Here is a 24,116-nt window from a genome sequence, read left to right as displayed (position 1 = left end):
TTCACACTCAGTGAGAGTGATTTATACAGCTATGCCCAGGCCGTACTAGATTAGGGCTGCAGATATTAGGGACTTTGTTTTCCTATTTTTGAGATGCATCCAGAAGAGGAATATCTTGCTCAAACGTGTAAAAGGATTTTCCTTGAGCGTTTTTGAAATTATTATGACCACCTCTTAGATGTACAGGTTCTGAAAGAGTATCTCATTACTTTGCTTTGCAAATGCTTCAGACAGCAGAGTGGAAAAAGAGTTTCCAAATTTAACAGTTCCCCAGGGAAACACGCCATCGCCTTGCAAGCAGCCGTGGGGACAGGGTTTTAATGAGAACCCCCAAAACCTCTCTGTTTCCAAGACAAAGGAGAAGTTAAATAAAGATGGCAATGATGCACATCCTACCAAGAAGCCTGCCTGGGTTCAAAGAGTGGTCCCATTCCTGAGACACCCCAGACTGTTCCCTCCTTGTCAGGAGATCATGATCATATTTGCTTTGATGGGTGGCTTGTTAACAGGACAACATGACTCACACGTAGAAGACACCCAAATACCCAGGAGCCCCCTGTGACATCAGGGTCCCCTCACCCACTCCTGCCCCCTCTGAAGCTAATGTTTTGGCACCTTTTGTTGAACAACACAGGGTCTGTGTTCTCCCACCCTGGATTTTCACTTTGCAGACTTGTGACATACTTTTTTTTTTTTTTTAAGATTTTATTTATTTACTTGAGAGAGAAAGTGCCAGAGTGCGTGAGGAGGGGGGAGGAGCAGAGGGAGAGGAAAGACAGAGAGGGACAAGCAGATGCCTTGTTGAGCCTGGGGGTGGGGGCTCCATCCTAGGACCCTGAGATCATGACACCAGCCGAGATCATGACACCAGCCGAAATCAAGAGTCCCCGAGATTATGACACTTGCCGAAATCAAGAGTCTGAGGCTTAACCGACTGAGCCGCCAGGCGCCCCTGGATTTATAACATATTTGGGGCATCAGAAACACATGCCTTACGCAGCATCTGCCATAATGTGGGAGCTTAATAAGTTGTAACATGCTAACTTATAATTATGTCATGTAATTATATGTATCTTATCACTTAAAAACTATTATCACATATTACATGTAAAATGTATTTTATGTGGTTACTTACATTTTATGCATTTTAAAATTAACGATATCAAAATGAGAGACGTAAAACTGTCCAAGTATGAAGACGTGGCGTCTTTGTGTTGTTGCATATTTTTATGGCATTCTGTAGTATATTTAATTACGTTCCGCGATCAGTATGCGTCGTAAGTAAAAGTAACTAGTAGGAAACAAATGATTTACTGTCCAACCACACGGCTATTTGTATGTTGCGTGTGATCATAACAGTAACAGGCGGACGCACAGGCTCCGCACCTGCTCGGCTTCAGGCGGCCAAGCGCACCCTGCAGCCCCAGGTGAGGCCTCCTGGACCCCGGGCACAGGTGGCGCTGGGGGGCGCGCACGCGCAGTGCAAAGCCCGGGCCGGCCCGGCCCCCCGCCCACTCGGAGGCCTCCCGGAAGTCCCGCCTAGGGGCGGGGCCAGACCCGGGAGACGAAACAGGGAGTCGCCGCGCGGCCGCTTCCGCGAGCACGAGCACCGGAAGCGGAAGTGCGTCACAGGGGCGGGCGGCGGCGACGGCGGGTGGTGTCGGGGGCGCCTCCGGCGGACGGTGGCAGCGCCGGGCGGAGAGGCCGCGGCTGACCGGGTCGTTGGGGGACGGTGGTGAGCTCGGGCCTGAGCGGCGGCGGCCGGGGGCGCAGGCGGAGCCCCGCGCCGGTGAGCGACACCCCGTGACCAGCTCTCTCCGGGAACCGGGCGGGGGGCTCCGAGCTCGGGGACTGTGAGGGCCGGAGACTCCGAGGAGCCGGGGTGTGCGAGGGCCGGGGGGCTCCGGGGGGGTCCGGGATCTGCGAGGGCCGAGAGTTCGGGGGTCCGGGGGCACTGGGGGCCGGGGGTCCGGGGTCTGCGTGGGCCGGGGGGTCTGGGGGGTCCGGGGGGTCCGGGGTCTGCGAGGGCTGGGGGCGGCTCTGGGGGGTCCGGGGTCTGCGAGGGCTGGGGGCGTCTGGGGGGTCCGGGGTCTGCGAGGGCTGGGGGCGACTCTGGGGGGTCCGGGGTCTGCGAGGGCTGGGGGCGACTCTGGGGGGTCTGGGGTCTGCGTGGGCCGGGGGGGTCTGGGGGGTCCGGGGTCTGCGAGGGCTGGGGGCGTCGGGGGGGGGGTCTGGGGGTTCAAGGTCTGCGAGGGCCGGGGGGGCCCCTGGGGGGTCCGGGGTCTGCGTGGGCCGGGGGGGTCTGGGGGTCCAAGGTCTGCGAGGGCTGGGGGCGGCTCTGGGGGGTCCGGGGTCTGCGAGGGCTGGGGGCGGCTCTGGGGGGTCCGGGGTCTGCGTGGGCCGGGGGGGTCTGGGGGGTCCGGGGTCTGCGAGGGCTGGGGGCGGCTCTGGGGGGTCCGGGGTCTGCGAGGGCTGGGGGCGGCTCTGGGGGGTCCGGGGTCTGCGAGGGCTGGGGGCGGCTCTGGGGGGTCCGGGGTCTGCGTGGGCCGGGGGGGTCTGGGGGGTCCGGGGTCTGCGAGGGCTGGGGGCGGCTCTGGGGGGTCCGGGGTCTGCGAGGGCTGGGGGCGGCTCTGGGGGGTCCGGGGTCTGCGAGGGCTGGGGGCGGCTCTGGGGGGTCCGGGGTCTGCGTGGGCCGGGGGGGTCTGGGGGGTCCGGGGTCTGCGTGGGCTGGGGGCGGCTCTGGGGGGTCCAAGGTCTTTGAGGGCCGGGGGCGGCTCTGGGGGGTCCGGGGTCTGCGTGGGCCGGGGGATCTGGGGGGTCCGGGGTCTGCGAGGGCTGGGGGCGGCTCTGGGGGGTCCGGGGTCTGCGTGGGCCGGGGCTTCTGGGGGTCCAAGGTCTGCGAGGAGTTGGGGGGCCCGGGGTCTGTGAGGGCCGAGAGTTCAGAGGTCCGGGGGCACTGGGGGTCGGGGGGCCGGGGTCTGCGAGGGCCGGGGGGGTCTCTGGGGGTCCAAGGTGTGCGAGGACTGGGGGGTCTCTGGGGGGTTCGGGGTCTGAGAGGGCCGAGAATTCGGGGGTCTGGGGGCCGGGGGGCCGGGGTCTGAGAGGGCCGGGGGGGTCTCTGGGGAGTCTGGGGTCTGCGAGGACTGGGGGCAGCTCTGGGGGTCCAAGGTCTGCGAGGGCCGGGGGGTCGCTCTGGGGTTCCGGGGTCTGCGAGGGCGGGGGGGCTCTGGGGGTCCGGGGTCTGCGAGGACTGGGGGGGTTCCTGGGGGGTCTGGGGTCTGTGAGGACTAGGGGGTTTCTGGGGGGTCCGGGGTCTGTGAGGACTGGGGGGTGTCTGGGGGGTCCGGGGTCTGCGAGGACTGGGGGGGCTCTGGGTGTCCGGGGTCTGTGAGGACTGGGGGGGCTCTGGGGGTCCGAGGTCTGCGAGGACTGGGGGGGCTCTGGGGGTCCGGGGTCTGCGAGGGCCGTGGGCTGGAAGGGTAGGGCCATGGAGTCTGCAGGGCCCGGGATTCCGTGGGGGACTGGGGACAGCAGGGATATTGGGGGTGGGAGGAGGGGTCTTCAAGGGCGGAGGGATCAGGGGCTGCTGGGGAGACCTGGCGGGTCCTGGGGGCTGCTGCAGTGTCACAGAGGCTAGGGTGAAGGGGTGGGGACTGCGGTTGCCCCAGGAGCTTGGGGAGGCCGGGGGTGCCAGGGTAGTTAGGGCAGCGTGAGCAGAGGAGGAAACTGCGGAGGTCAGACCCCGGGGTCAGGGGCAGCTGGGAGGGGTTGGAGGGCATAGGGGCTGTGGGCTTGTCCCGGGGTGGCCTGGGGTACTAGGGGTAGCTGAGGGCATGGGGACCATGCTGGGGAGACGGGTAGCCAGGCCACCGGGGGATACTGCCCCGAGTCCGGCTCGGGCTCCCGTGTGGCCCTCGGCATCCTGGGGGGAGGTCTTGGGTCTCAGCCAGTGCCAGAGCCGCTCAACCCCCTAGACCGGGCCGGGGGCTCTTCTGCCCTGCACCAGCCCCCAGTCTGGGGGGAACCCTCTCATCCCCTAGACCAGGCGGGGGCTCTTCTGCCCTGCACCAGCCCCCAGTCTGGGGGGAACCCTCTCATCCCCTAGACCAGGCGGGGGCTCTTCTGCCCTGCATCAGCCCCCAGTCTGGGGGGAACCCTCTCATCCCCTAGACCGGGCCGGGGGCTCTTCTGCCCTGCACCAGCCCCCAGTCTGGGGGAACCCTCTCATCCCCTAGACCAGGCCGGGGGCTCTTCTGCCCTGCACCAGCCCCCTGTCTGGGGGGAACCCTCTCATCCCCTAGACTAGGCGGGGGCTCTTCTGCCCTGCACCAGCCCCCAGTCTGGGGGGAACCCTCTCATCCCCTAGACCAGGCGGGGGCTCTTCTGCCCTGCATCAGCCCCCAGTCTGGGGGGAACCCTCTCATCCCCTAGACCGGGCCGGGGGCTCTTCTGCCCTGCACCAGCCCCCAGTCTGGGGGAACCCTCTCATCCCCTAGACCAGGCGGGGGCTCTTCTGCCCTGCACCAGCCCCCAGTCTGGGGGGAACCCTCTCATCCCCTAGACCGGGCCGGGGGCTCTTCTGCCCTGCACCAGCCCCCAGTCTGGGGGAACCCTCTCATCCCCTAGACCAGGCGGGGGCTCTTCTGCCCTGCACCAGCCCCCAGTCTGGGGGAACCCTCTCATCCCCTAGACCGGGCCGGGGGCTCTTCTGCCCTGCACCAGCCCCCAGTCTGGGGGAACCCTCTCATCCCCTAGACCAGGCGGGGGCTCTTCTGCCCTGCATCAGCCCCCAGTCTGGGGGGAACCCTCTCATCCCCTAGACCGGGCCGGGGGCTCTTCTGCCCTGCACCAGCCCCCAGTCTGGGGGAACCCTCTCATCCCCTAGACCAGGCGGGGGCTCTTCTGCCCTGCACCAGCCCCCAGTCTGGGGGGAACCCTCTCATCCCCTAGACCAGGCGGGGGCTCTTCTGCCCTGCATCAGCCCCCAGTCTGGGGGGAACCCTGTCATCCCCTAGACCGGGCCGGGGGGCTCTTCTGCCCTGCACCAGCCCCCTGGCTGGGGGGCCCCCATCCCCTAGACCGGGCCGGGGGGCTCTTCTGCCCTGCACCAGCCCCCTGTGTGGGGGGAACCCTCTCATCCCCTAGACCGGGCCGGGGGGCTCGTATGACCTGCACCAGCCCCCTGTCTGGGGCCCCCCCATTCCCTAGACCAGGCTGGGGGCCTTCTCTGTCCTGCACCAGCCCCTTATGTTGAGGGCCCCCTTCATCTCCTAGACCAGGCGGGGGCTCTTCTGCCCTGCACCAGCCCCCTGTGTGGGGGTGCCTCCCGAGGCTGAGCTTCAGGGCATGATGGGAAGCCTCCCAGCAGCAGGTGGGTGGGTGGGGGAGGCAGCCACCTGTACTGTTTGGGTTCCTGCCCTGGCGCTGGGCTTTCCGGACGTGCACCCTCGTCAGACCAGGAGGAGAGTCTTGCCGTAGAGCAGGCGGAGGAGGACAGGAAGGCAGGGGAGCCCTGCCTTCGCAAGAGCCCTTCTACTGTTGTTACTTTACGGCGGATGCGCAGGCTACGTGAGCCCACAGTGGAGTTGTTCACGTTGACATTTTGGCCAGAAACTTCCTTCCTGTTTCCTTAGGGCCGCCCCCTCCGCAGACTCCTCCGGAGTCTGGAGCTGAGCTCCTTCCTGTCCAGAGGCTTCTGGCCTGCAGCCTCCCGGGGAGCTGGGCACCCCTCTCCTGCCTCTCCCCCCTGCACGGGCGTGGGAGCCGTGGGCTGTGCTCGCTCCACGGCCCTGGGCGCGCTGCCCCTGGCCATTGGGTGCGGCTCAGCGCCCACGGAGGCTGGGGCACGACGCTCCACTTCGTAAAGGTTTTCATCAGCCCCGTTCTCTTTTCTCTTTGATCCAAAAAATCCCCGCACAAAACATGACCTCGGGAGGCGGTGGTGTTTAGTGAGCTAGAGACCCTTTTCTGTGGCGTGGCAGAGAGCACGCTGGTGTGTCCTGTGCCGGACGGTGCTCTGCGGCGCCCGCCCTGACCGTCCGTGTCTGTGTTCCAGGCCCAAGGCCCCGGCAATGGCAGCGGCCACCATAGTGCATGACACGTCGGAGGCGGTGGAGCTCTGCCCGCCGTACGGCCTGTACCTGAAGCCCATCACCAAGATGACCATCAGCGTGGCGCTCCCGCAGCTGAAGCAGCCCGGGAAGTCCATCTCCAACTGGGAGGTGATGGAGAGGCTGAAGGGCATGGTGCACAGCCACCAGTTCTCCACGCTGCGCATCTCCAAGAGCACCATGGACTTCATCCGCTTCGAGGGTGAGGTGGAGAACAAGAGCCTGGTCAAGTCCTTCCTGGCCTGCCTGGACGGCAAGACCATCAAGCTCAGCGGCTTCTCCGACATCCTCAAGGTGCGCGCCGCCGAGTTCAAGATCGATTTCCCCACCCGCCACGACTGGGACTCCTTCTTCCGCGACGCCAAGGACATGAACGAGACGCTGCCGGGGGAGCGGCCAGACACCATCCACCTGGAGGGCCTGCCCTGCAAGTGGTTCGCCCTCAAGGAGTCGGGCTCCGAGAAGCCCAGTGAGGAGGTTCTGGTCAAGGTGTTCGAGAAGTTCGGGGAGATCCGCAACGTGGACATCCCCATGCTGGACCCCTACCGGGAGGAGATGACTGGCCGCAACTTCCACACCTTCAGTTTCGGGGGACACTTGAACTTCGAGGCCTACGTGCAGTACCGCGAGTACGTGGGCTTCATACAGGCCATGAGCGCCCTGCGCGGGATGAAGCTCATGTACAAGGGTGAGGACGGCAAGGCCGTGGCCTGCAACATCAAGGTGAGCCCCCGCCCGGCCGCCTGCTCTGGCCCGTGTCAGAGTCGGGCGCAGGCCCCTCCAGGTGGTTTGGTGGCCCTGGGACAGCTGGCCGCCCTCGTTCGCGGAGCAGAGGCCCCATCGCGGCCGGCCTGGTGGCCTCGGTCCAGGGGGACGGCGGGGCCCTGGTAGCGGGAGGGGACACACCGTCTCGGAAAAGGTGACGTTCTCCTTTCCAAACAGACGGTGCAGGCCAGCCGCGTCTGTTGGTGCGCGCTCCCCGCTTGAACCGCCAGGGCAGCTCACGGTTGAGCCCGGAAGTGGCTGTGTGTGTCCAGATGTGCCGTGGGATCCGGGCCCCACGTCCTGGGCGGGCGCACTCGAGTGCGGGGTTCCCTGGAATGCACGCGTTCCGTGCAGTCGGGCAGAGCCTGCCGCGTCGCGGGGCCGCCTTGGCCTGAAGCGTGCTCGTGCGTAACTGCTCTGCGCTCTGTTTTCCTGGAAGGTTTCCTTCGACTCCACCAAACACCTGAGCGACGCCTCCATCAAGAAACGGCAGCTCGAGAGGCAGAAGCTGCAGGAGCTGGAACAGCAGAGAGAAGAACAGAAGCGCCGAGAGAAGGAGGCCGAGGAGAGGCAGCGAGCGGAGGAACGGTAGGTGTGCGGACGCGGGGCCTCCGCACGGCCCGCCGGACGCCTGGGCACGCACGTGTGTCTGTGTCCGTGTGCGTCTGGGTGCGTGCGTGTGTGTGCGCGCATCTGCAGGTGTCTGTGTGCGCGTGTCTGTGTGCATGTGTGCATCTGTGTGCGTGTGCGTCTGGGTGCGTCTATGCGTGTGTCTGGGTGCGCGCCTGCATCTGGGTGCGTGCGTGTGCCTGTGTCCGTGCGCGTCTGGGTGCGCGTGCACCTGGGTGCGTGCATGTGCCTGTGTCCGTGCGCGTCTGTGTGCGCGCGCGCGCCCCCGGAGGCCTGGACCGCGCCTCAGTGCCGTGGCCGTCGTGCGCTCGGCGCGGAGCTCCGTTAGGCCCCTGGACGGGCCCCTGACGAAATGGGCCGCGTTCCAGTAGAAACGGTTTCCGTTCACAGGCTGTCGTCGATTGCCTTTCGGGCCGCTCAGGGGGCACGCCGGGTCGCCGTTGTTGCCCCCGTCGCTCTCCTGCCGTCCCCCCGCCGCTGGGTGCACCTGCCGCTCCCGCGCAGAGGCGAAGGCGACCCCGGACTGAGAGTTCGCTCCGGAGTCCCGTTGTGGGGCGCGGGTCCAGAGCGCGCGCTATCCCTGAGCCAGCTCCGCGCTGCTCCCGAGGAGAGGCGGCGGCTGGCGCGTGCAGCCGGGCCGTGCGTGGGGCCGTGGCTGGGGTCGGGGAGCCCACGCGGCCGCGGGAGCCCCCGAGCGAGGCGGACGGCTGGGGCGGGAGCGTGCGGGCCGCGGGCGCCGCTGCGGAGCTGCCTCGGGAGCCGGTGCCGGGGCTGTAGGGCGAGCGACCCCTCCCTGCGCCCACACGCGCCGGGCCGCGGCGGGAAGGGCCGAGGCGCTGGGCTCCGGCGGCGGGGCCGCGTGCGCAGCAGCGCAGCCCTTGTCCTGAGCGCCGACCGTGAGCACGTGCCCCGGGGCCCGCAGCCTCTGCGGAGGCGCCGGGGGTCTCACCAGGGGCGCCGAGTGCGGGACGTTTAGGGTCGGAGCAGGCGGGCGCTTGGCCTTGCGGACAGGCCGCTCGTGCGTCTGGGCAGGAAGCGTGATGAGGACACGCGGTTCCTGGGCAGGAAGCGTGATGAGGACACGCGGTTCCCGGGGCGCAGGCGGCGCCTCTGCTGTGCCCGCGGGGTGCTGGCTAGGGGCCAGGCCTGGGCGGGGAGGCGCCCGCTGTCCCCGCGGAGCCCGCTGCCGCCCGCCGCGGCCCTCTCTCGGCCTGAGGCGCGGCCGGCCCCGGGGAGCGTGGGCGCCCGTCCTCGGTCCCTGATGCGTGTTCACTTGGCTGGTGCCGTGTCCCGGAGGGGCGGAGCGCGGCTGCTGGCTGTCCTGCTCTGGCTCGGGACACGCCCCGGGCCGGCAGGTCCGCTGCTGCTCGGAGCTGCGCCTGCCTCCGGGGCCCCCAAGCTGCTGGGACCCGCGGCTCCTGTAGCTGCTGGGGCCTGGACTCCGGCTGCGGCGGGGCCTTCCCGCGCGCGGCGCCCTGTGCGCACCGAGGCCCGGCAGCGTTTCCCGCTGGCCAGTGCGAGCCCCCGGCCCCGTGCCTCCCTGGGCCTCCCTGGGGCCGCCAGGGGCTTGTGTCCTTGTCCGTCCCCCCGGTGCGAGGTCTCTGCGGCTCTGGCGTCAGCCCGGCCGGGTCGCTCTCCCGCAGCCTGTGGACTTCCTGGCTGGGCACAGGGGTCTCACCTCGTGCGTCCTGTCCCCCCGGGCAGCTTTCAGTGTCTGAGCACGTCCGCCGTCTATGCGACTCATTTTGAAGACACGGTGGAGGTGAGGGCGTCTGTGGAGACACACCCCGTGGTTCTTGCAGATTTTCTCTGGGGGGGTCTCTGTCTCTGCTGCTTGCATTTCGATCCTCATTTTGGGGACCCCCCCCCCCCCCCCCCGCCAAAAACAATGGACTAATCTGTTGTGCTTGGTATGGGTTTATTTTAAAGAAAACCCACCGTCTGCAGGTGGTTTTTGTCTGGCCCCGTGACAGGGCTTCCGTATGCGGGTACACGCTCTCAGGGACCCCCAGTCCGCGGAAGCACAGCCCGCTGCACGCCGTCCTTGGTTTTCTGCCACTGTGGGTTTGCGTTTTCTAGAATCTCCCGCAAAGGGGATCACGAGGTACACAGTTTTCTGCGTTTAGTCTTTCTCTTAGCAAACTGCTCCCAGAACCTTCCATGTGGCCGTGCACGTGTGTATTGCATTCCTTGCAGCGGCACCCCATGGCCTGTCTGCAGAGCCCCAGCGATGGGCGCTCTGTGCCCACAGGGAGACGCGTCCGCATGGCCAGCGATGGGCGCTCTGTGCCCACGGGGAGACGCGTCAGCATGGCCAGCGATGGGCGCTCTGTGCCCACGGGGAGACGCGTCAGCATGGCCAGCGATGGGCGCTCTGTGCCCACGGGGAGACGCGTCAGCATGGCCAGCGATGGGCGCTCTGTGCCCACGGGGAGACGCGTCAGCATGGCCAGCGATGGGCGCTCTGTGCCCACGGGGAGACGTGTCCGCATGGCCAGCGATGGGCGCTCTGTGCCCACGGGGAGACGCGTCAGCGTGGCCTGTACGCTGAGTGGTTCTCAGCTGGCGGCCGTGTGCAGTGAGTTCACTGCCCGTGCCCCGCGGTGTCTGATGGGCTGGCGAGCCGGCGGGCTGTGGAGCGTGTCCTGATGCTCCCGTCCGCCCCCTGCACTTTCTCCCGGATACGGGCTCTGCTCCGTCCACTCGTGTGCGTCCTCCCTCGTGAGGCAGGAGCGCTGTGTGTCAGGGTCCCGGCTGGCGCTGTGGCAGGAGGTCCCCCGGGCCGCTGTTGGCCTCTCTACCTCTTGCTGTGTCTCGTTCAAACCCGAACTTTCTGTGTCAGCGAAAGCCACCCGTTCTTTTCTTCGTGTCTGCGAGTTCGTTAGCAAGACCCTCCCTCAAAAGGTTCTGAGAACCCTGTCAGTGTGCATCTCCCCGTGTCCAGTTGCTTGGGTTCAGCCGAAACCTGTTTTGGGGGATAAAGCATTAAAATGACCGCTCTCCTGAGCATGCTCCAATACCCGCCTCCTGCCCCCGGCTTAGCACTCCCACTTGGCCGCGGCCTGAGCGCTCATCCGCGGCGCGCCGCCCGTGCTTAACGGAGCCCTTCGTGTATTTTGCTCAGGAAGCAGAAGGAGCTAGAAGAGCTGGAGAGAGAGAGGAAGCGAGAGGAGAAGCTGCGCAAGAGGGAGCAGAAGCAGAGGGACCGCGAGTTCCGCCGGAACCAGAAGAAGCTGGAGAAGCTGCAGGCGGAGGAGCAGAAGAAGCTGCAGGAGAAGATCCGGCTGGAGGAGCGCAAGCTGCTCCTGGCTCAGCGCAACCTGCAGTCCATCCGGCTCGTCGCCGAGCTGCTGAGCAGAGCCAAGGTACGGCGGGCGGGCGCGCGTGCTCTCGTCCGGCAGCCCGGGCTGCGCCGTCTCCCGCTGCGGCCGCTGTCTGCGCGTCTCTGACACGTGCGGCCAGCGTCCCCGCCCCCGTCCCACAGCTGGTCGCAGCCACGGGCGAGAACGAGCGTTAGGACCGACGGGCGCGCTGTCAGCTGGTAGTGTGTGTGGCCTTCCTGCCTCGCTTCAGGTTTTAGGATGTGCTGTTGTCTCGCGGAGCTGGGAGAACTCGGACTTAGCGTAGTGTGTGTTCACACCTGCCAGGCACGGTCCCGAGAGCCTTCAGGGAGCTGGGGTGCAGGGTCCCCATTTGCCCTGGAGCGAGGGAGTGGCCGAGCTCACTGAGGGTCCCCTGGCCCCCGTGGCTCTCTTCCCGCCGCAGATGGCTCTGCCCAGGGCCGTCGGCACGGTGGGCTTTGTGCCGACCCCGCCAGCCAGCAGCCAGGGGCGGCGGGAGGGCAAGGGCTGAGCCTGCTGATAGACAGGGGCCCTGCGGCGTCCCTGGGACCTCAGGGTGCACTGTGCAGCCTGGGTGGGCCACGTTCCTCCTCCGCAGCCATGGACCTGACAGGTCTCAGCCGGTGCTGTACGGATGAGCGCCTCAGTGCTGAGAGCCTCCTCGTTCCTCCCACCTGCTCCTTCCGGAGGCCCGACGGTAACTCCTGCGAGCCGGGGGCCGGGGACACACGGGGACCTCGCCCGGCACTCCTTGTGCTTGGGCAGGCCGCGTGCCCCCGCGGAGTCAGGCGCGGGGCGACCCCATAACCTGTTGTCTAATTACAGTTGTGATAAGTCCCCGGGAAGGAGACTGGCAGGCGCGCTGAGACGTGGCAGCTCAGCTCTTGTTTCATGGTGAATATTGAAGACGCTAACCCAGCCTAGGCCCCGCACGTCCCGCGGCGGCCACGGCAGCGTATGTCCGCCTCGTAATCTCAGCTCCCTGTTGCTGGTGACCGCTTGCGACCTCACGGCAGGCCCCGTGTGTGCCTCGGAGGGGCCAGGCCCCACCCGAAATGCCCGCCCCGGGGCTGTGCCACGTAGCTCGGCCACGGGGTTTCCTGCTCGCTCGGACGCATGACGGCCCGGGCGTGGTAGGGACGGGCGGGCCGCACTCCGGCCAGAGCGTCCACTCGGTACCCCCCACGCCTCGGGGCACCTGCAGACCCAGCGCCTACCCGGAGCGTACAGGGGGCACGGAGGTACATGGCTGCGCCTTCCCCTTTGTGCTGCAGGCAGTGAAACTGCAGGAGCAGGAGCGGAAGGAGGAGACGCTGCGGGTGCAGCAGCTGGAGGAGAGGCGGCGGCTGCAGGAGGCCGAGCTGCGGCGCGTGGAGGAGGAGAAGGAGCGGGCCCTGGGGCTGCAGCGCAAGGAGAGGGAGCTGCGGGAGCGCCTGCTGAGCATCCTGCTGAGCAAGAGGGCCGACGACCCGCACGCGCAGGATGAGCTCGGCGTCTCCCACGCGGACCTGCTGCAGCCGGTGCTGGATATCCTGCAGACCGTGTCGGCCAGCTGCGTGGGCGCCGCCTCCCTGCATCCCCTTGTGGGCCAGCCCCCCCCCAGCACCCCGAAGGAGACCCCGCCCCGGCCGGAGACCGACAGCACGCCGAAAAGTGTGAACGGGAGCGTGGCCGAGGGGGCCCAGTGCAAGGAAAGCCTGAGTTCTCGCCTCGCCACCGCAGGTGACAGCTCCCCTGACAAGAGGTGCCCCAGTGTCCTCTCCTGCATTCCTGACAACAACCAGCAGCCCAAGGGCTTGCCCGCCGCCGCCGCCGCCGCCTGTGAGCAGAGCGCGCCCAAAAAGGACATCCGTTCTGAGCAAGACAAGTGCAACCGCGAGCCCAGCGGGGGCCGAGGCCGGGCCAGCGGGGGCCGGGGGGAGGACGACAGACACAAGCGAGAGAGGAGCCGGCCGCGGCGGGCTGGCAGTCGGGAGGACGGGAGGCAGGGACGGAAGGAGCGGCGGCAGCACAAGAAGCACTCACGCCAGGACGACAGCCCTCAGCGGCGGAGCGTGAGCCCCGACCACAGCCGGTCCCGGAGATCCCACAGCAGAGAGCGGTCCAGCCGGAGGGAGAGGAGCCGAGACCGCAGGGGCGGCTCGGGCAGGAAGCGTAGCCACCATGGCCACGGTGACCGAGACAGGTCACGCTCAGGGTCCCCCAGCCGGCACCGCAGCGCCTGGAACAGGTAATGCAGGGCGTCCCCCCACGCGGCCGCCCAGCGAAGACCAGGACCCGTGGGCTCCTGGCTCCTCTTCTGCCCAGCCTCCGCAGAGCACACCGCCAAGGAGCCACCCACGCAGGAGGGCCACGCGTGACGATTCTCCCTTCGTTAACATCTGGCGGCCTTTCTGTTCCGAACGTGTAGTCCTCAATCGCTAGCTTTAGTTTTCCCTTAAAACTGTTGATCCGATAGCTTTAATGTCACCAATTCTCTTTGAATCAGGAAAAACGCACTGGCCGGCAATGGTGAGAAGTGCGTAGCCACCACGTACATGCAGGCGGAGCAGCATTTCTGTCCCTTTTAGGGACACCCCCACGTATGCTGACTTCACGGGAGGCACATTGCACGTCGGGGACGGATTGTCAAAATGGACAGCCATGGTCCCACAGGGCCCTGAAAACTTGAAAAAGCCTTGCCCTGGTGGTGTTCTTTTTCCTTTTTCTTTTGTAATTTTAACTGATGATTGGGAAGCGCACTTGGCAGGATGCCAGGAGAACCCAGTGGTCGTGGCACGTTACGTCACGCGTGGAGACAGTGCAAGTCCTTAAGATCGAAACGCAAACATGCTGTCTTCTTAAGGTGTCCGCGCGTGGGGGGTGCTCCAGCGTGGTCTCATGCTCCTCACTTCAGAAACATTCACATTACGAACTGGTGATTATGCATTAAAAAAAAAAGATTGGTTAAAAGCTTTGGTTTCTAGTCAAGGTTAGCGTGTGTGGTTTTTTTAAGAAGCTGTTTTGCTAAATTATTTTTACTTGGAACGTTTCAAACAGATTTAAGGCTAAAAACTTGTTAAATTTTATAATCATTTGCTTCTCCAAGTGAAGCTCAAGAAATACTTAAAAATAGCTGTAATGTTTGCGTTAGGAAAGATGGTGTTTATTCCAGTTTGCATTTTTTGTGAAATAAAATCTTTTTCCAATGAACTAATATTTTCCATACTTTTTTTTGTTTGTTTAAGCTTTTTGGGCTGTGTTACTGAACTGAGCCTAGTTTAGCAGGTTTGAAACTGATAGAAATCACTCGCTTTATTTAGAAGCGCTGATAGGCAACGATGGATTTCACAGCGTGGTTGTTATTGTAAAATAACCCCGTGAAGGAGAATCCTGGGTTCTAAAAGCATTCGATTTGTTTACTGAGCACAAGTTTAGCAAATTCACTAAAGCAGTCTTCTTAAAGCTGAAGAGCCAGTTTTAAAAATGAATTAAGGTAGAAGTGGTTCTTTTCTCACGTAGGGTTGTAGCAGGTAGGAGTCAGCACTCCTGCTGGGACTCCCGACTCCCAACAGTCCCTCCGTCTGTCTGCGTTTAATTAGCATGCAGAGCTTGTCAGCATATGGATGGCTGGCCCTGTGCCTCCTCCGTCCCAGCTCACTTCACTGTCACAAACCAAGATGGACACAGCAGACTCGCATCTTTCTCTGGCGTGGATTTTGTCTTTTCTGTCACCTGCTGAGGCGAGGGTGCAAGATGTGCTCAGACACCCAGGCATTGGAAACGCTTCTCAGAAATCCTGTCAGGGCCCCTGTAGCCCAGCGCTGAACGTTAGCCCCATCACTGGCTCAGAACGTCCTGGGACCAGGTGTTGGGAAGTCTGTGAGGTCAGGGGGAGGTCTCTGGGGCATGGGGAGATCTCTGCCTGAGCTCAGGGAGGTGGGTTTCTGTGACTAATGTTTTCCAGGCAGAGGTCTGTATAATGGGAACAAACATGGTGTGTTCAAGGGTCAGGGAGTCAGTGTGGCTTGGGAGGTGTCAGCATGGAAGAGCTGACAGGAGACATAAGCACAGACCAGGTCACTTCCAACCTGGAAAGGACAGGTAGGAGGGCTTTAAACTGGTCGTGAGGTGATAGGAGAGAGCAAGGATGAGGGAGGAGGGGGCTTGTGGCAACAGGTGTCAGCCTGGAACAAGCTGGTGCATTGGGCAAGAGGTTAGGGAGAAAGGGGAGGGGAGGGGTAACTAGGGCCTTCAGGAGGCACGGGATATATATGTGGCTGGGGCGGGGGGGGGCGGTGGCAGGAGGGGAGGGCCCTAGGAAAGCTGGAGAATGCTGGCCCTGGACCTCCAGGATGGGGTGTCACCGGGGGAAGACACTCAGGAATCTGAATTTTGAATACCCACCTCCACTGGTCTTCATGTACATTCAACCCCTGAGCTACAAGGAAGGTGGAGTGGTCACAGTGCTGTCCAGGCGGTTCCACCCTCACTGCCCTGGGCCTGCTGGGTCTGTCAGTTATTGAACGTAGGGTGGTGCTGACATCTCCAGCCATGATAGTGGTTGCAGCGCTTTCTCCTTGCTGTCCTGTCAGGTTTTGCCTTTTGTATTTTGACTCTTTGTTACTGGGCGCATACAAGTTAAGGATGATCCTGTTTTGGGAGAACTGTTTCCTTGGTCATTTGTGACACCCCTTTTTACTCTTCGTAATTTTCCTTGTTCTGAAGTCTCTTTGGTGGCAAACGGGGAACAAAGGACTGTGTTGGGAAGAGGGGTCCATTATGGTTTATGGTGGAGTCCTAGCCATATACACATACACAACGTCACAGGGTGTTAGGAGGAAAAGGGTCGTGGCTTGAGGCATGAGTGTGCCCCATGGGCCGGGTTCTGCACTTGACAGCAATGAAGGGCAGAGGTAGTTTGTCGTGACGTAGCAGATAACCTCTGCAGGCCCCAGAGCAACACCATCTCGAATGTGGATCTGCAGTGAGAATGGGGTCACCAGTGATGAGTGGGGTTGACGTGAAGGACAGCGTCTGGGCTCACCTTAGAGTTGGCACCCCTGTCCTCTTGAAGAGTTGGGGTGGGATTTCTACCAGTATTTCCACTTACGTCCTAAGAAATCTGCTTTCTGTAGGTGTCTTTAGCCGCCGATAATGGCTTGTAAGCGGGAGTGGAGATCAATCGAAACACATGTGTCACCGGTTAGATTTTATCCTTGTAAACGTACGTTTGCACGTTCTTCTCGTTGTGAGGCTATTATGTTTCCCACCAGGGTGGGCTAGGAATAGAGAACACATCCTGAAAGAATGGGATATTTGAACCTCAGAAGCGTTGTCCTACACGTAACCTGTTAGGCAAGGAGGGAGGTCGGTGTCTCCGTGTGTCTCTGGGTCTCTCTGGGTCTCTGTCATTGACAGCGTTCTGCCCTGAGCCTCTTTTTGGGTGACCGCCGTCATTATGTCATTGTGGGGACCGCCCCCTGATCTGTTGTGCTTCTACCTGGCTGGGCTTTGACAAAAGGACAGTCTGCTTACTCTGAAACCAGGGGTGCTTAGTCTGAAACCAGGGGCGACGGAGTAGATCCTGGTTCGCTCCCTCTTCGGGTGAGTGAGCTTCTGTGGGCGTGCTGGGCCGTCGATGCCCCCGTGTCTGCAGTTGCGACCCCGGCCTGCCTCCCCCCCCAACCCATTTGCCAAGAAACTCCCCCGTACCGAGTGCGCACTGCGTCACCCTGATCTGAAGCTGTTGGTACGGACTGATGCTTGATTGATGCCAGGGGTCACTGGTGGGGCCGCCGTTTTCCTTGGCCACGCCCTGAGGGAGGAACAGGGCAGGGATGTTCTCTAGACCTGAGGGCATCAGGGGTCACCGGGGTGGGGGGATCAGGGACCCATTCTGAAGAGCACAACCAGTTTCTTTAAAATGTTTACTCTCCGCTCGTGTTTTTGGGAAAACAGGTAAAATGCATGTTTGGGAAAAGGTTTGCTGCTATAAGCTGTGTGCAGGGGTGTCTGGAAGGGTCCTGCCTCAGGACGGGGCCTGGTTTCAGGTCTGCAGGTGCCCTGGGACCACCTGGGGGTGAGCTTACGGTGCAGGCTTCCCCTGGGCAGGTCTGGGGTCCAGGCAGCAGCCCTCTCCCCCCCAGCCCCCTGCAGGAGGCTCCCTGCTTCCGCCCCGGGGGTACGCTGCATTCCTCAGCTGTGTACCGTCACTGCCCGCCCCCGCACCCCTCGCTCACCTCTCCCTGCTTCCTTTGGGGCTGGGGAAGTACAGGCGAACCCAGGCTGGGGGGCTGCCCCACTGCCCAGGTGCACACGGGGAAGCCTGAGGTCCCACTTCCTCCTCCAGGCGGCCCCTCTGCACCCGAGGAGACCACAGCCTCAGGCCCCTGCGGTCAGCGTGCTGTGCACACGGGCCGCCATCTGCATCCTGCACAGCGTGGACGCCTCCCCACAGCCCCCTTCCTGCCCAGCTCCTGTCCACACCCCTGCAGGGGGCCGACCCTGCTGCCGTCCCTGTCTGGCATGGCCCCCGGGCTCACATCGCCCCCCACCGCTCCCGCACAATGGCCAGTGCCTGGCTGCGTGTCTGTGTCCCCCTGAAGCTCATAGCTGAATCCTGATCCCCAAGGCGGTGGGATTAGCAGGTGGGGCCTTGGGGAGGGGATCTGCTCATGACCGTGCGGCCCCCACGAGCAGGATTAGCGTCCTTACGAGACCCCAGAGAACCCCCTGGCCTCTCCACTGTGAGGACACGGAATAGACAGCCATCCGTGATCCAGGAAGTGGGTCCTCACCGGACCCTGAGTTCGCCAGCATCTGGGCCTCGGACGGTCACGCCCCGGAACCGTGAGAAATGCACGGGTTGTTCGTAAGCCCCCAGCCTCTGGCATTTCTATTCCAGCTGCCGCCGCCGAGACACCAGGTGACCGCCAAGTTGCTCGGGCGGGCGCCCATCTGGGGCTGAAGGCTGCGTGCTGCCCCTGCACCTGGCCTCACTCCTGTCCGTCCCTCGGCCCCTCGCTCCCTGACACTGGAGTGTTCTGGGCTCCACCTTTCCCCGCAGGAGCACCCCTGGCGATACCCCGGGCCAGGCTCTGTGGGTGCCACGTGGACGCCGACCCTTCCAAACCCAGGTGTGGACCCGGACCTGGGCGTGCTTGGTCCATGTGCCCACTGGCACGGGCCCAGCACCTGTGCCATCACATCCTGTCGGGGACGCTGCAGGGGTGAAGGGGGAGCTGTGCGGACCATCCCGGGACGTGCCAAGGGGGTCCCTGTTGGCAACACTCCACTGGGCTCTGTCTCTGGCGCGTCTGCACGGTACCCTGCAGGGCTGGGACCCCTCCAGCCACCCTCCTCTTCCTCCTCCTGCTCACTCCCTCTGCCCTCCGGCTGCGCCTTTGCTCTTCTCTGAACAGGTCCTGCTGCCCCGGGGCCTTTGCTCTTCTCTGAACAGGTCCTGCTGCCCCGGGGCCTTTGCTCTTCTCTGAACAGGTCCTGCTGCCCCGGGGCCTTTGCTCTTCTCTGAACAGGTCACACACGCTGCTGCTCCAGGGCCTCTGCTCTTCTCTGAACAAGTCACACGTGCTGCTGCCCCAGGGCCTTTGCACCTGCCCCTGCTCCTTTGCTCTTCTCTGAACAGGTCACACATGCCGCTGCCCCGGGGCCTTTGTTCTTTTCTGAACAGGTCACACATGCCGCTGCCCTGGGGCCTTTGCTCTTCTCTGAACAGGTCACACATGCCGCTGCCCTGGGACCTTTGCTCTTCTCTGAACAGGTCACACACGCCACTGCCCCAGGGCCTTGGCACCTGCCCCTGCTCCTTTGCTCTTCTCTGAACAGGTCACACACGCCACTGCCCCAGGGCCTTTGCACCTGCCCCTGCTCCTTTGCTCTTTTCTGAACAAGTCACATGCGTCACTGCCCCAGGGCCTTTGCACCTGCCCCGGCTCCTTTGCTCCTCTCTGAACAGGCCACACGCGTCGCTGCCCCAGGGCCTTTGCACCTGCCCCTGCTCCTTTGCTCTTCTCTAAACAAGTCACACACGTCGCTGCCCCGGGGCCTTTGCTCTTCTCTGAACGGGTCACACACACCGCTGCCCCAGGGCCTTTGCACCTGCCCCTGCTCCTTTGCTCCTCTCTGAACAGGTCACACACGCCACTGCCCCAGGGCCTTTGCACCTGCCCCTGCTCCTTTGCTCTTCTCTGAACAGGTCACATGTGCTGCGGCCCCAGGGCCTTTGCGCCTGCTGTCCCTCTTCCTGGTCTGCTCTTCCCTTGGTCAGCTGCTCCCCTTGGCACTCACATGTTCAGGGCCTCCCCGACCACTCTGTTAGAAAATCGCACCCCCTCCCCAAGCCCAGCTCCCCTCCTCCCCTTCTCTTCACACCACACGTTATGACCCTCTGACATGGGCATTTTAACCTCTTTCTTTGCCCACTGACGATTTGTCTTGTTTAAGACATAAATCCCAAGAGACGGGTTCTTTCTCCTCCCCACCAGGATCTGGATTGCCGGGGATGGACAGGCTCATGGTGGCGGCTCAGTGCGTGTCTCCCGATCAGGAAAGAGGAGAAAGCACAAATTCTGCAGCCAGTCGTCACCCACAGTCCTGCTTTCTGCAGACATGGCTATCCTCAGTTTCTATGATTGACTGTGCTTAACCGGTGTCAGGACTCTGTGTGCGGCCTCCGTCTTTGGGAAGGTGAACGTTTCCCCAGCTCAGATGCACACGGCCCTCCAGCCGAGTGGAGCTGCTTCTGCCTCCTCTCTGCCCGCAGCATGTTCTGCTCACTCATCCCATCTGCAGAGACCCTTCTCCCCAAGAAGACCCCTTCCCGAGGGTCCAGGAATGTTATGGGGACGTCATTTAACCCAGGACTACATCCCGATTTCCCTGACGGTCAACTATAAAATCAAGCAGTAAATGTGCATTTTAGAATTGATGCAATCAGCCACGTAATGTCTAGGTCACCTTTGTGCCAACCCACTGGGCATGTGCTTTCCCGCTTTGTGTGCACAGTAGAGTCACCAGGAGAGTGCACGAGATCCCGAAGCCTGACGGCCTGATTTAGGGTGTCCGGGCTGACACAGGTGCAGGTCTGTGAACACCTGCTCCCCTGATGGCAACCACGTGCTACTAAGGTCCACGGTTTTGCGAGCTAAGGGTCACCTTCCCCCATCTGTTTCCCCACATCGCATTGTGGGACCCAGGCCTCAAGAAATGAGCCCAACTTGAGGGTAGCTCTCGTGAACTGTCAACTTGCCAATATGTGAACCTTCTCAAACTCACCCATGTGCGTCTCAGGCGTTTTCTCTAGAAGCGCGAGGGATTGGTGGGTGGAGCCTGGCGGACTCAGCCGTCCCTCCCGCGGGAGCTGTGCCACGAACTGTTCTCTCTGCAAACAGGTGGGTCTGCATCACTTCAATATCCTTCGTGGCTGTCAGGCCGGCCTGGCGGTGTTCATCGTCTCCACACATTTGTGCTTCTGTCTGTGTGATTGATTTTCACCACGTGAGCGGCTGTCTGTGAGGGCAGCAGGGGCTGCTCCCCCAGCTCCGCATGCTCAGAAGTGGGGGAGGCACTGGGGTCTCCTGGTCTACCCTGCACGGGTGTGTCCTCGTCCCCTGTGGACATGGGGACCCCAGGATACAGGCAGGTGGACCACGCATCAGGCGGTGCGTTCTGATCAAGCCCGTCGGTGTGCTCATTGGAAGCCCGTTCTATTTTCTCGTTCGGAGGTTTCCATGGATGCTTTTCTCCTTAGCAGTAGCCTCCATGGGGGAGGCCATGCATGTGTGAAGGCAAGGGGTGTATGATAAATCGCTGAGTTTTCCCTCCACATTTCCTGGGAACCTCAAACTGTTGTTAAGAGAAAGTCTTGGGGTGCCTGGGTGGCTCAGTCAGTTGAGCATCCGACTCTTGGTTTCGGCTCAGGTCGTGATCTCAGGGTCACGGGATTGTGACATTGATCCCCATGTTGGGCCCCACAGGCAGCGGGGAGTCTGCTCGAAGATTCTCTCCTTCTGCCGCTCCCCCCAATATGCACACTCGTGCTCTCTCTCAAAATAAATAAATCCTTAAAAAAATAAAAATAAAGTCTTTCAAAAAATACCTTTATTGAGATACACTGCGCATACCATAACGTCCACCCATGAGAAGGGTACCGTGCAGCGTCTTCGGGTATAGTCACATGCATAACCATCACCACGCACAAACCTGAGAACGTTTTTGCCTCCCCCCAAAAGAAACCCATTAGCTGGATTCGTTTTTGAACAACTGTCCGCGCAAATCCTTTTCTGTTTTCCGCCTGCCTGGTGGGAATTGCTTCTGTCAAGATGGCATCTTACTTCTTCTGGCAAGAAACGAGGACTGTTCAGGGGTTGGTGGGCCAACATGGATGCCATGCCAGTGGTTGGCGATGTACAAAGGGGTAGCCGCTGTCCATTTCCAGCCGCTCTAGCATTGGAGTCCTTTGTTTGCTCGAGTTCAGGACTCCGCTTCTGAAAGGGGAGGATGTCAGCACTGACCTTGAATTTTAGGCATTAGTCTTCAGCCCTTCTCAGCCCTCAATCTCATTAGTAAAGTAATCGCCTTAACAGAAGATCCCGGGGAGATCCTACCCACTGGGATGGGGTGTCCTGTCTGAGAAGGGCTACTTGCACTTTAATCAAACAAATGCGAGCCTTGGCAGGTCATTTTGTTCCTCCTGTGAGCCCCCTCCCGCACCCAAGGGTCGTTCGCCATCTTACCTCCAGCTTCAGTGCAAGCACATCTCAGTCTCTGTCGTATTGCACGTCGCCCACCCAACCACAGGACAAGCCCAGCTTCTTGCCACGATGTCATTGAGCGCACCCTTGGAGCCTTCCCTGCACCCCCAGACAGGTGATGCTGCCCCCAAAATGGGGCACAGGCTAGGCATGGTGAGCTGATGCTGAGCTCAGGCTTGCAGGGGTGTGGGGAGGAGGAAGGCTGAGGCCGCAGGACGGCCTCTAGCTGCCATCTGGGCTTTGCTTGTAAAGTCAAGCATCAGAAAGGTCACGAGAGACACGTGAGGCACATTCCAGGCAGTGCCAGTCCACGGCTCAGGCAAGGAAGAGGCAGGACAAACAAAAACTGAAAATGAGTTGGTGAGAGTAGATTCAGGTATGTGATCTTTTAATATAAATATCAAATGGTTTCGCATGGCTTATCAAGTAAATTGTGCAATTTCCGCTTTTTGAAAGACTGCCTTTATGTCTCCAAAACAAAGCCGGTTGGACTGGAACTTCAAATCTATTAAACCATAGGACAGGTACCCGGCCAAGCGGTAGCAGAACGTGGGCATGTAATAAAAGTCAAAATAAATGAATAAGATACATAAGTAAATAAGTAAGTACATAAATACGTGAATAATCACAAGAGACATAGGTAGATCAAAGATGGCTGCAAGCCTACCCAATGTCGGTTTTCCTCCTCTCCCTTACTCTTCGAATTAGAAAGGAAGAAGCCGAATTTTAATTATATGCGGGCATTTTAATTACCCACACGGAAATCACAAGACACCTGGAAATGTCAGCTTACTCATCGAGATTGCAGGACATAGAACGGTGTACAAGAGCCCGCGGCGTCTCTACACGTCAGCGGTGAGTCCTTAGAAGGTGTCCCAGTATAGACACCAGCATCCAGAAGAGCGGAGCAATGGCTCACATCCATGCATGGAATCTCGTAGGGCTGGGCTGTCCATTCAGGGTCATCCATCGAAATACCAGGGAGAGTTTTCAGTGAACTAAAGTTGTCCCCCCCACCCCTCACCCAGCGCCCCTCAGTGCTGCCACCATGCTTGCTACCCGCCAGGACATCCCCAGGATGCACGTCTCCATCTGTCTGTGTGAAGCCTCCTGGATTTACATCTCTGGCCTGGAAATCTTGGCTCTGGGATGATAATGTTCCCTGCACAAAATCGCTTGCTTTAATAGACAACAGCTGCATGTGACTCCCAAGGGGCAGTGCCTGGGTGGCACAGGGGCTCCTGTTGGGTGAGATCCGCGAGGAGGGGAGGTCTAGCTCGATGGTCCTGGAGGGAGGGGAGTGAGGACAGGCTGTTGCTCTTCTCTTCTCTCTCTGAGAGCCCATTGCCCGTGTGTGGCCTCCGCCGTCTGTCACCTTAGCTATTGCTGATGTCCCAAGCACAGACAGCATGCAGAGGAGAAAAGGAATCATGTGGCCTTGTTTTAGAGGCCACTTTTGAGTGACACCCCTCACTAAAGTCCCTACCGCACATTTTTAGCTGTGGCAAGACATGCGATTGAAAGTAGTTTCAGAGTCCAAATCCATGGAATGGTTTCAGGGGCATTTGCTGGCTGTGGAAACAAAGAAGGACATGCCTTCAGACAGTGTTTTAAAGATCCTGAGCCCTGGATGACAGCTGAGCTCACCCCCTGTCTACTGTGGGTTAAATGGTGGCCCCCCAAAAGATATGTCCATGTCCTAACCCCTGCAACCTCAGGCTGGGAACTCATTCAGAAATAGGGTCTTTGCAAGTGTGAGTAAGTGAAGGATCTGAGATGAGCTCATCCTGGACAAGGGTGGCCCTAAATCCAATGACAGCTGTCCTTACAAGACACAGAAGAGGAGACACAGAGGAGAAGCCACATGAAGACCGAGGCAGAGATGGGAGGGATGTGGCCACCAGCCCAGGGATGCCTGGAGCCTCAGGAGCTGGAAAAGGCAGGAAGGACCCTCCCCAGGAACCTCAGGAGAGAGCATAGCTCTGTGCCACCTGGATCTCAGCAGCCCTGCCCCGCCTGGATCTCAGACTTCTAGAAGGTCTCCAGAGCTGGGACAGGATAATTCCCTTCGTTTTAGGCATACGGGTTTTGTTATGGCAGCCCTAAAAGATTAATTATGCCCCCTTTGTCTCCCCATGTAAAGGGGACTAGAGACTCTTCAATGCATGAAATGAGTAATCGATGCTAGTGATTAGCAAGCATACTGGTTTTGGATGCGTTCCATAGCTGATGGTGTAAGGGAGGGAGGTGACAGATGCAGGCTATTTTAGGGCTGTGCGCACAGCAGGGACAGAAGGAGTGAGCAGAAAGCCAGTGAGTACCTTTAAGCTTTGTCATCCCCTTAATAGGGCTAATAGGATTTTCTACAGTGATCGGCCTTTGGCTCACCCTGGGCCTCCAGCAAAGAGCTCTGGCAGCACCGAGTGGCTGGCCGCCGCACCACTTGCTAACAGACACACACACCCTGCAGCTGGGACAACCAGGGGCTCTCAAGGCCAGCCTGGCGTGGGACAAAG

General features: G+C 61.4%; 1 protein-coding gene across 1 annotated transcript; it reads left to right on the top strand.

Annotated features, from left to right (window-relative positions):
* Positions 1–1,641: 1,641 nt before the first annotated feature.
* On the top strand, positions 1,642–14,038 carry AKAP17A (A-kinase anchoring protein 17A). The gene is made up of 5 exons (XM_036078992.2): positions 1,642–1,789; positions 6,056–6,833; positions 7,315–7,463; positions 10,630–10,870; positions 12,121–14,038. The coding sequence occupies exons 2-5, from the start codon at positions 6,072–6,074 to the stop codon at positions 13,078–13,080; spliced, it is 2,112 nt and encodes a 703-aa protein (XP_035934885.1). The 5' UTR covers positions 1,642–1,789; positions 6,056–6,071; the 3' UTR covers positions 13,081–14,038.
* Positions 14,039–24,116: the final 10,078 nt, after the last annotated feature.

Source organism: Halichoerus grypus, chromosome X (assembly GCF_964656455.1).
Source record: "Halichoerus grypus chromosome X, mHalGry1.hap1.1, whole genome shotgun sequence".
NCBI lineage: Eukaryota > Metazoa > Chordata > Mammalia > Carnivora > Phocidae > Halichoerus > Halichoerus grypus.
Note: the sequence above shows the minus strand (reverse complement) of the source record. Positions and strands in the feature narration are given on the sequence as shown.

Excerpts from the sequence above, each read along its gene's own strand:
- AKAP17A (XM_036078992.2), top strand. The coding sequence starts at position 6,072 with ATGGCAGCGGCCACCATAGTGCATGACACGTCGGAGGCGGTGGAGCTC. Across the intron at positions 6,834-7,314 it reads CCGTGGCCTGCAACATCAAG|GTTTCCTTCGACTCCACCAA; the intron begins GTGAGCCCCCGC and ends TTTTCCTGGAAG. Across the intron at positions 10,871-12,120 it reads AGCTGCTGAGCAGAGCCAAG|GCAGTGAAACTGCAGGAGCA; the intron begins GTACGGCGGGCG and ends TTTGTGCTGCAG.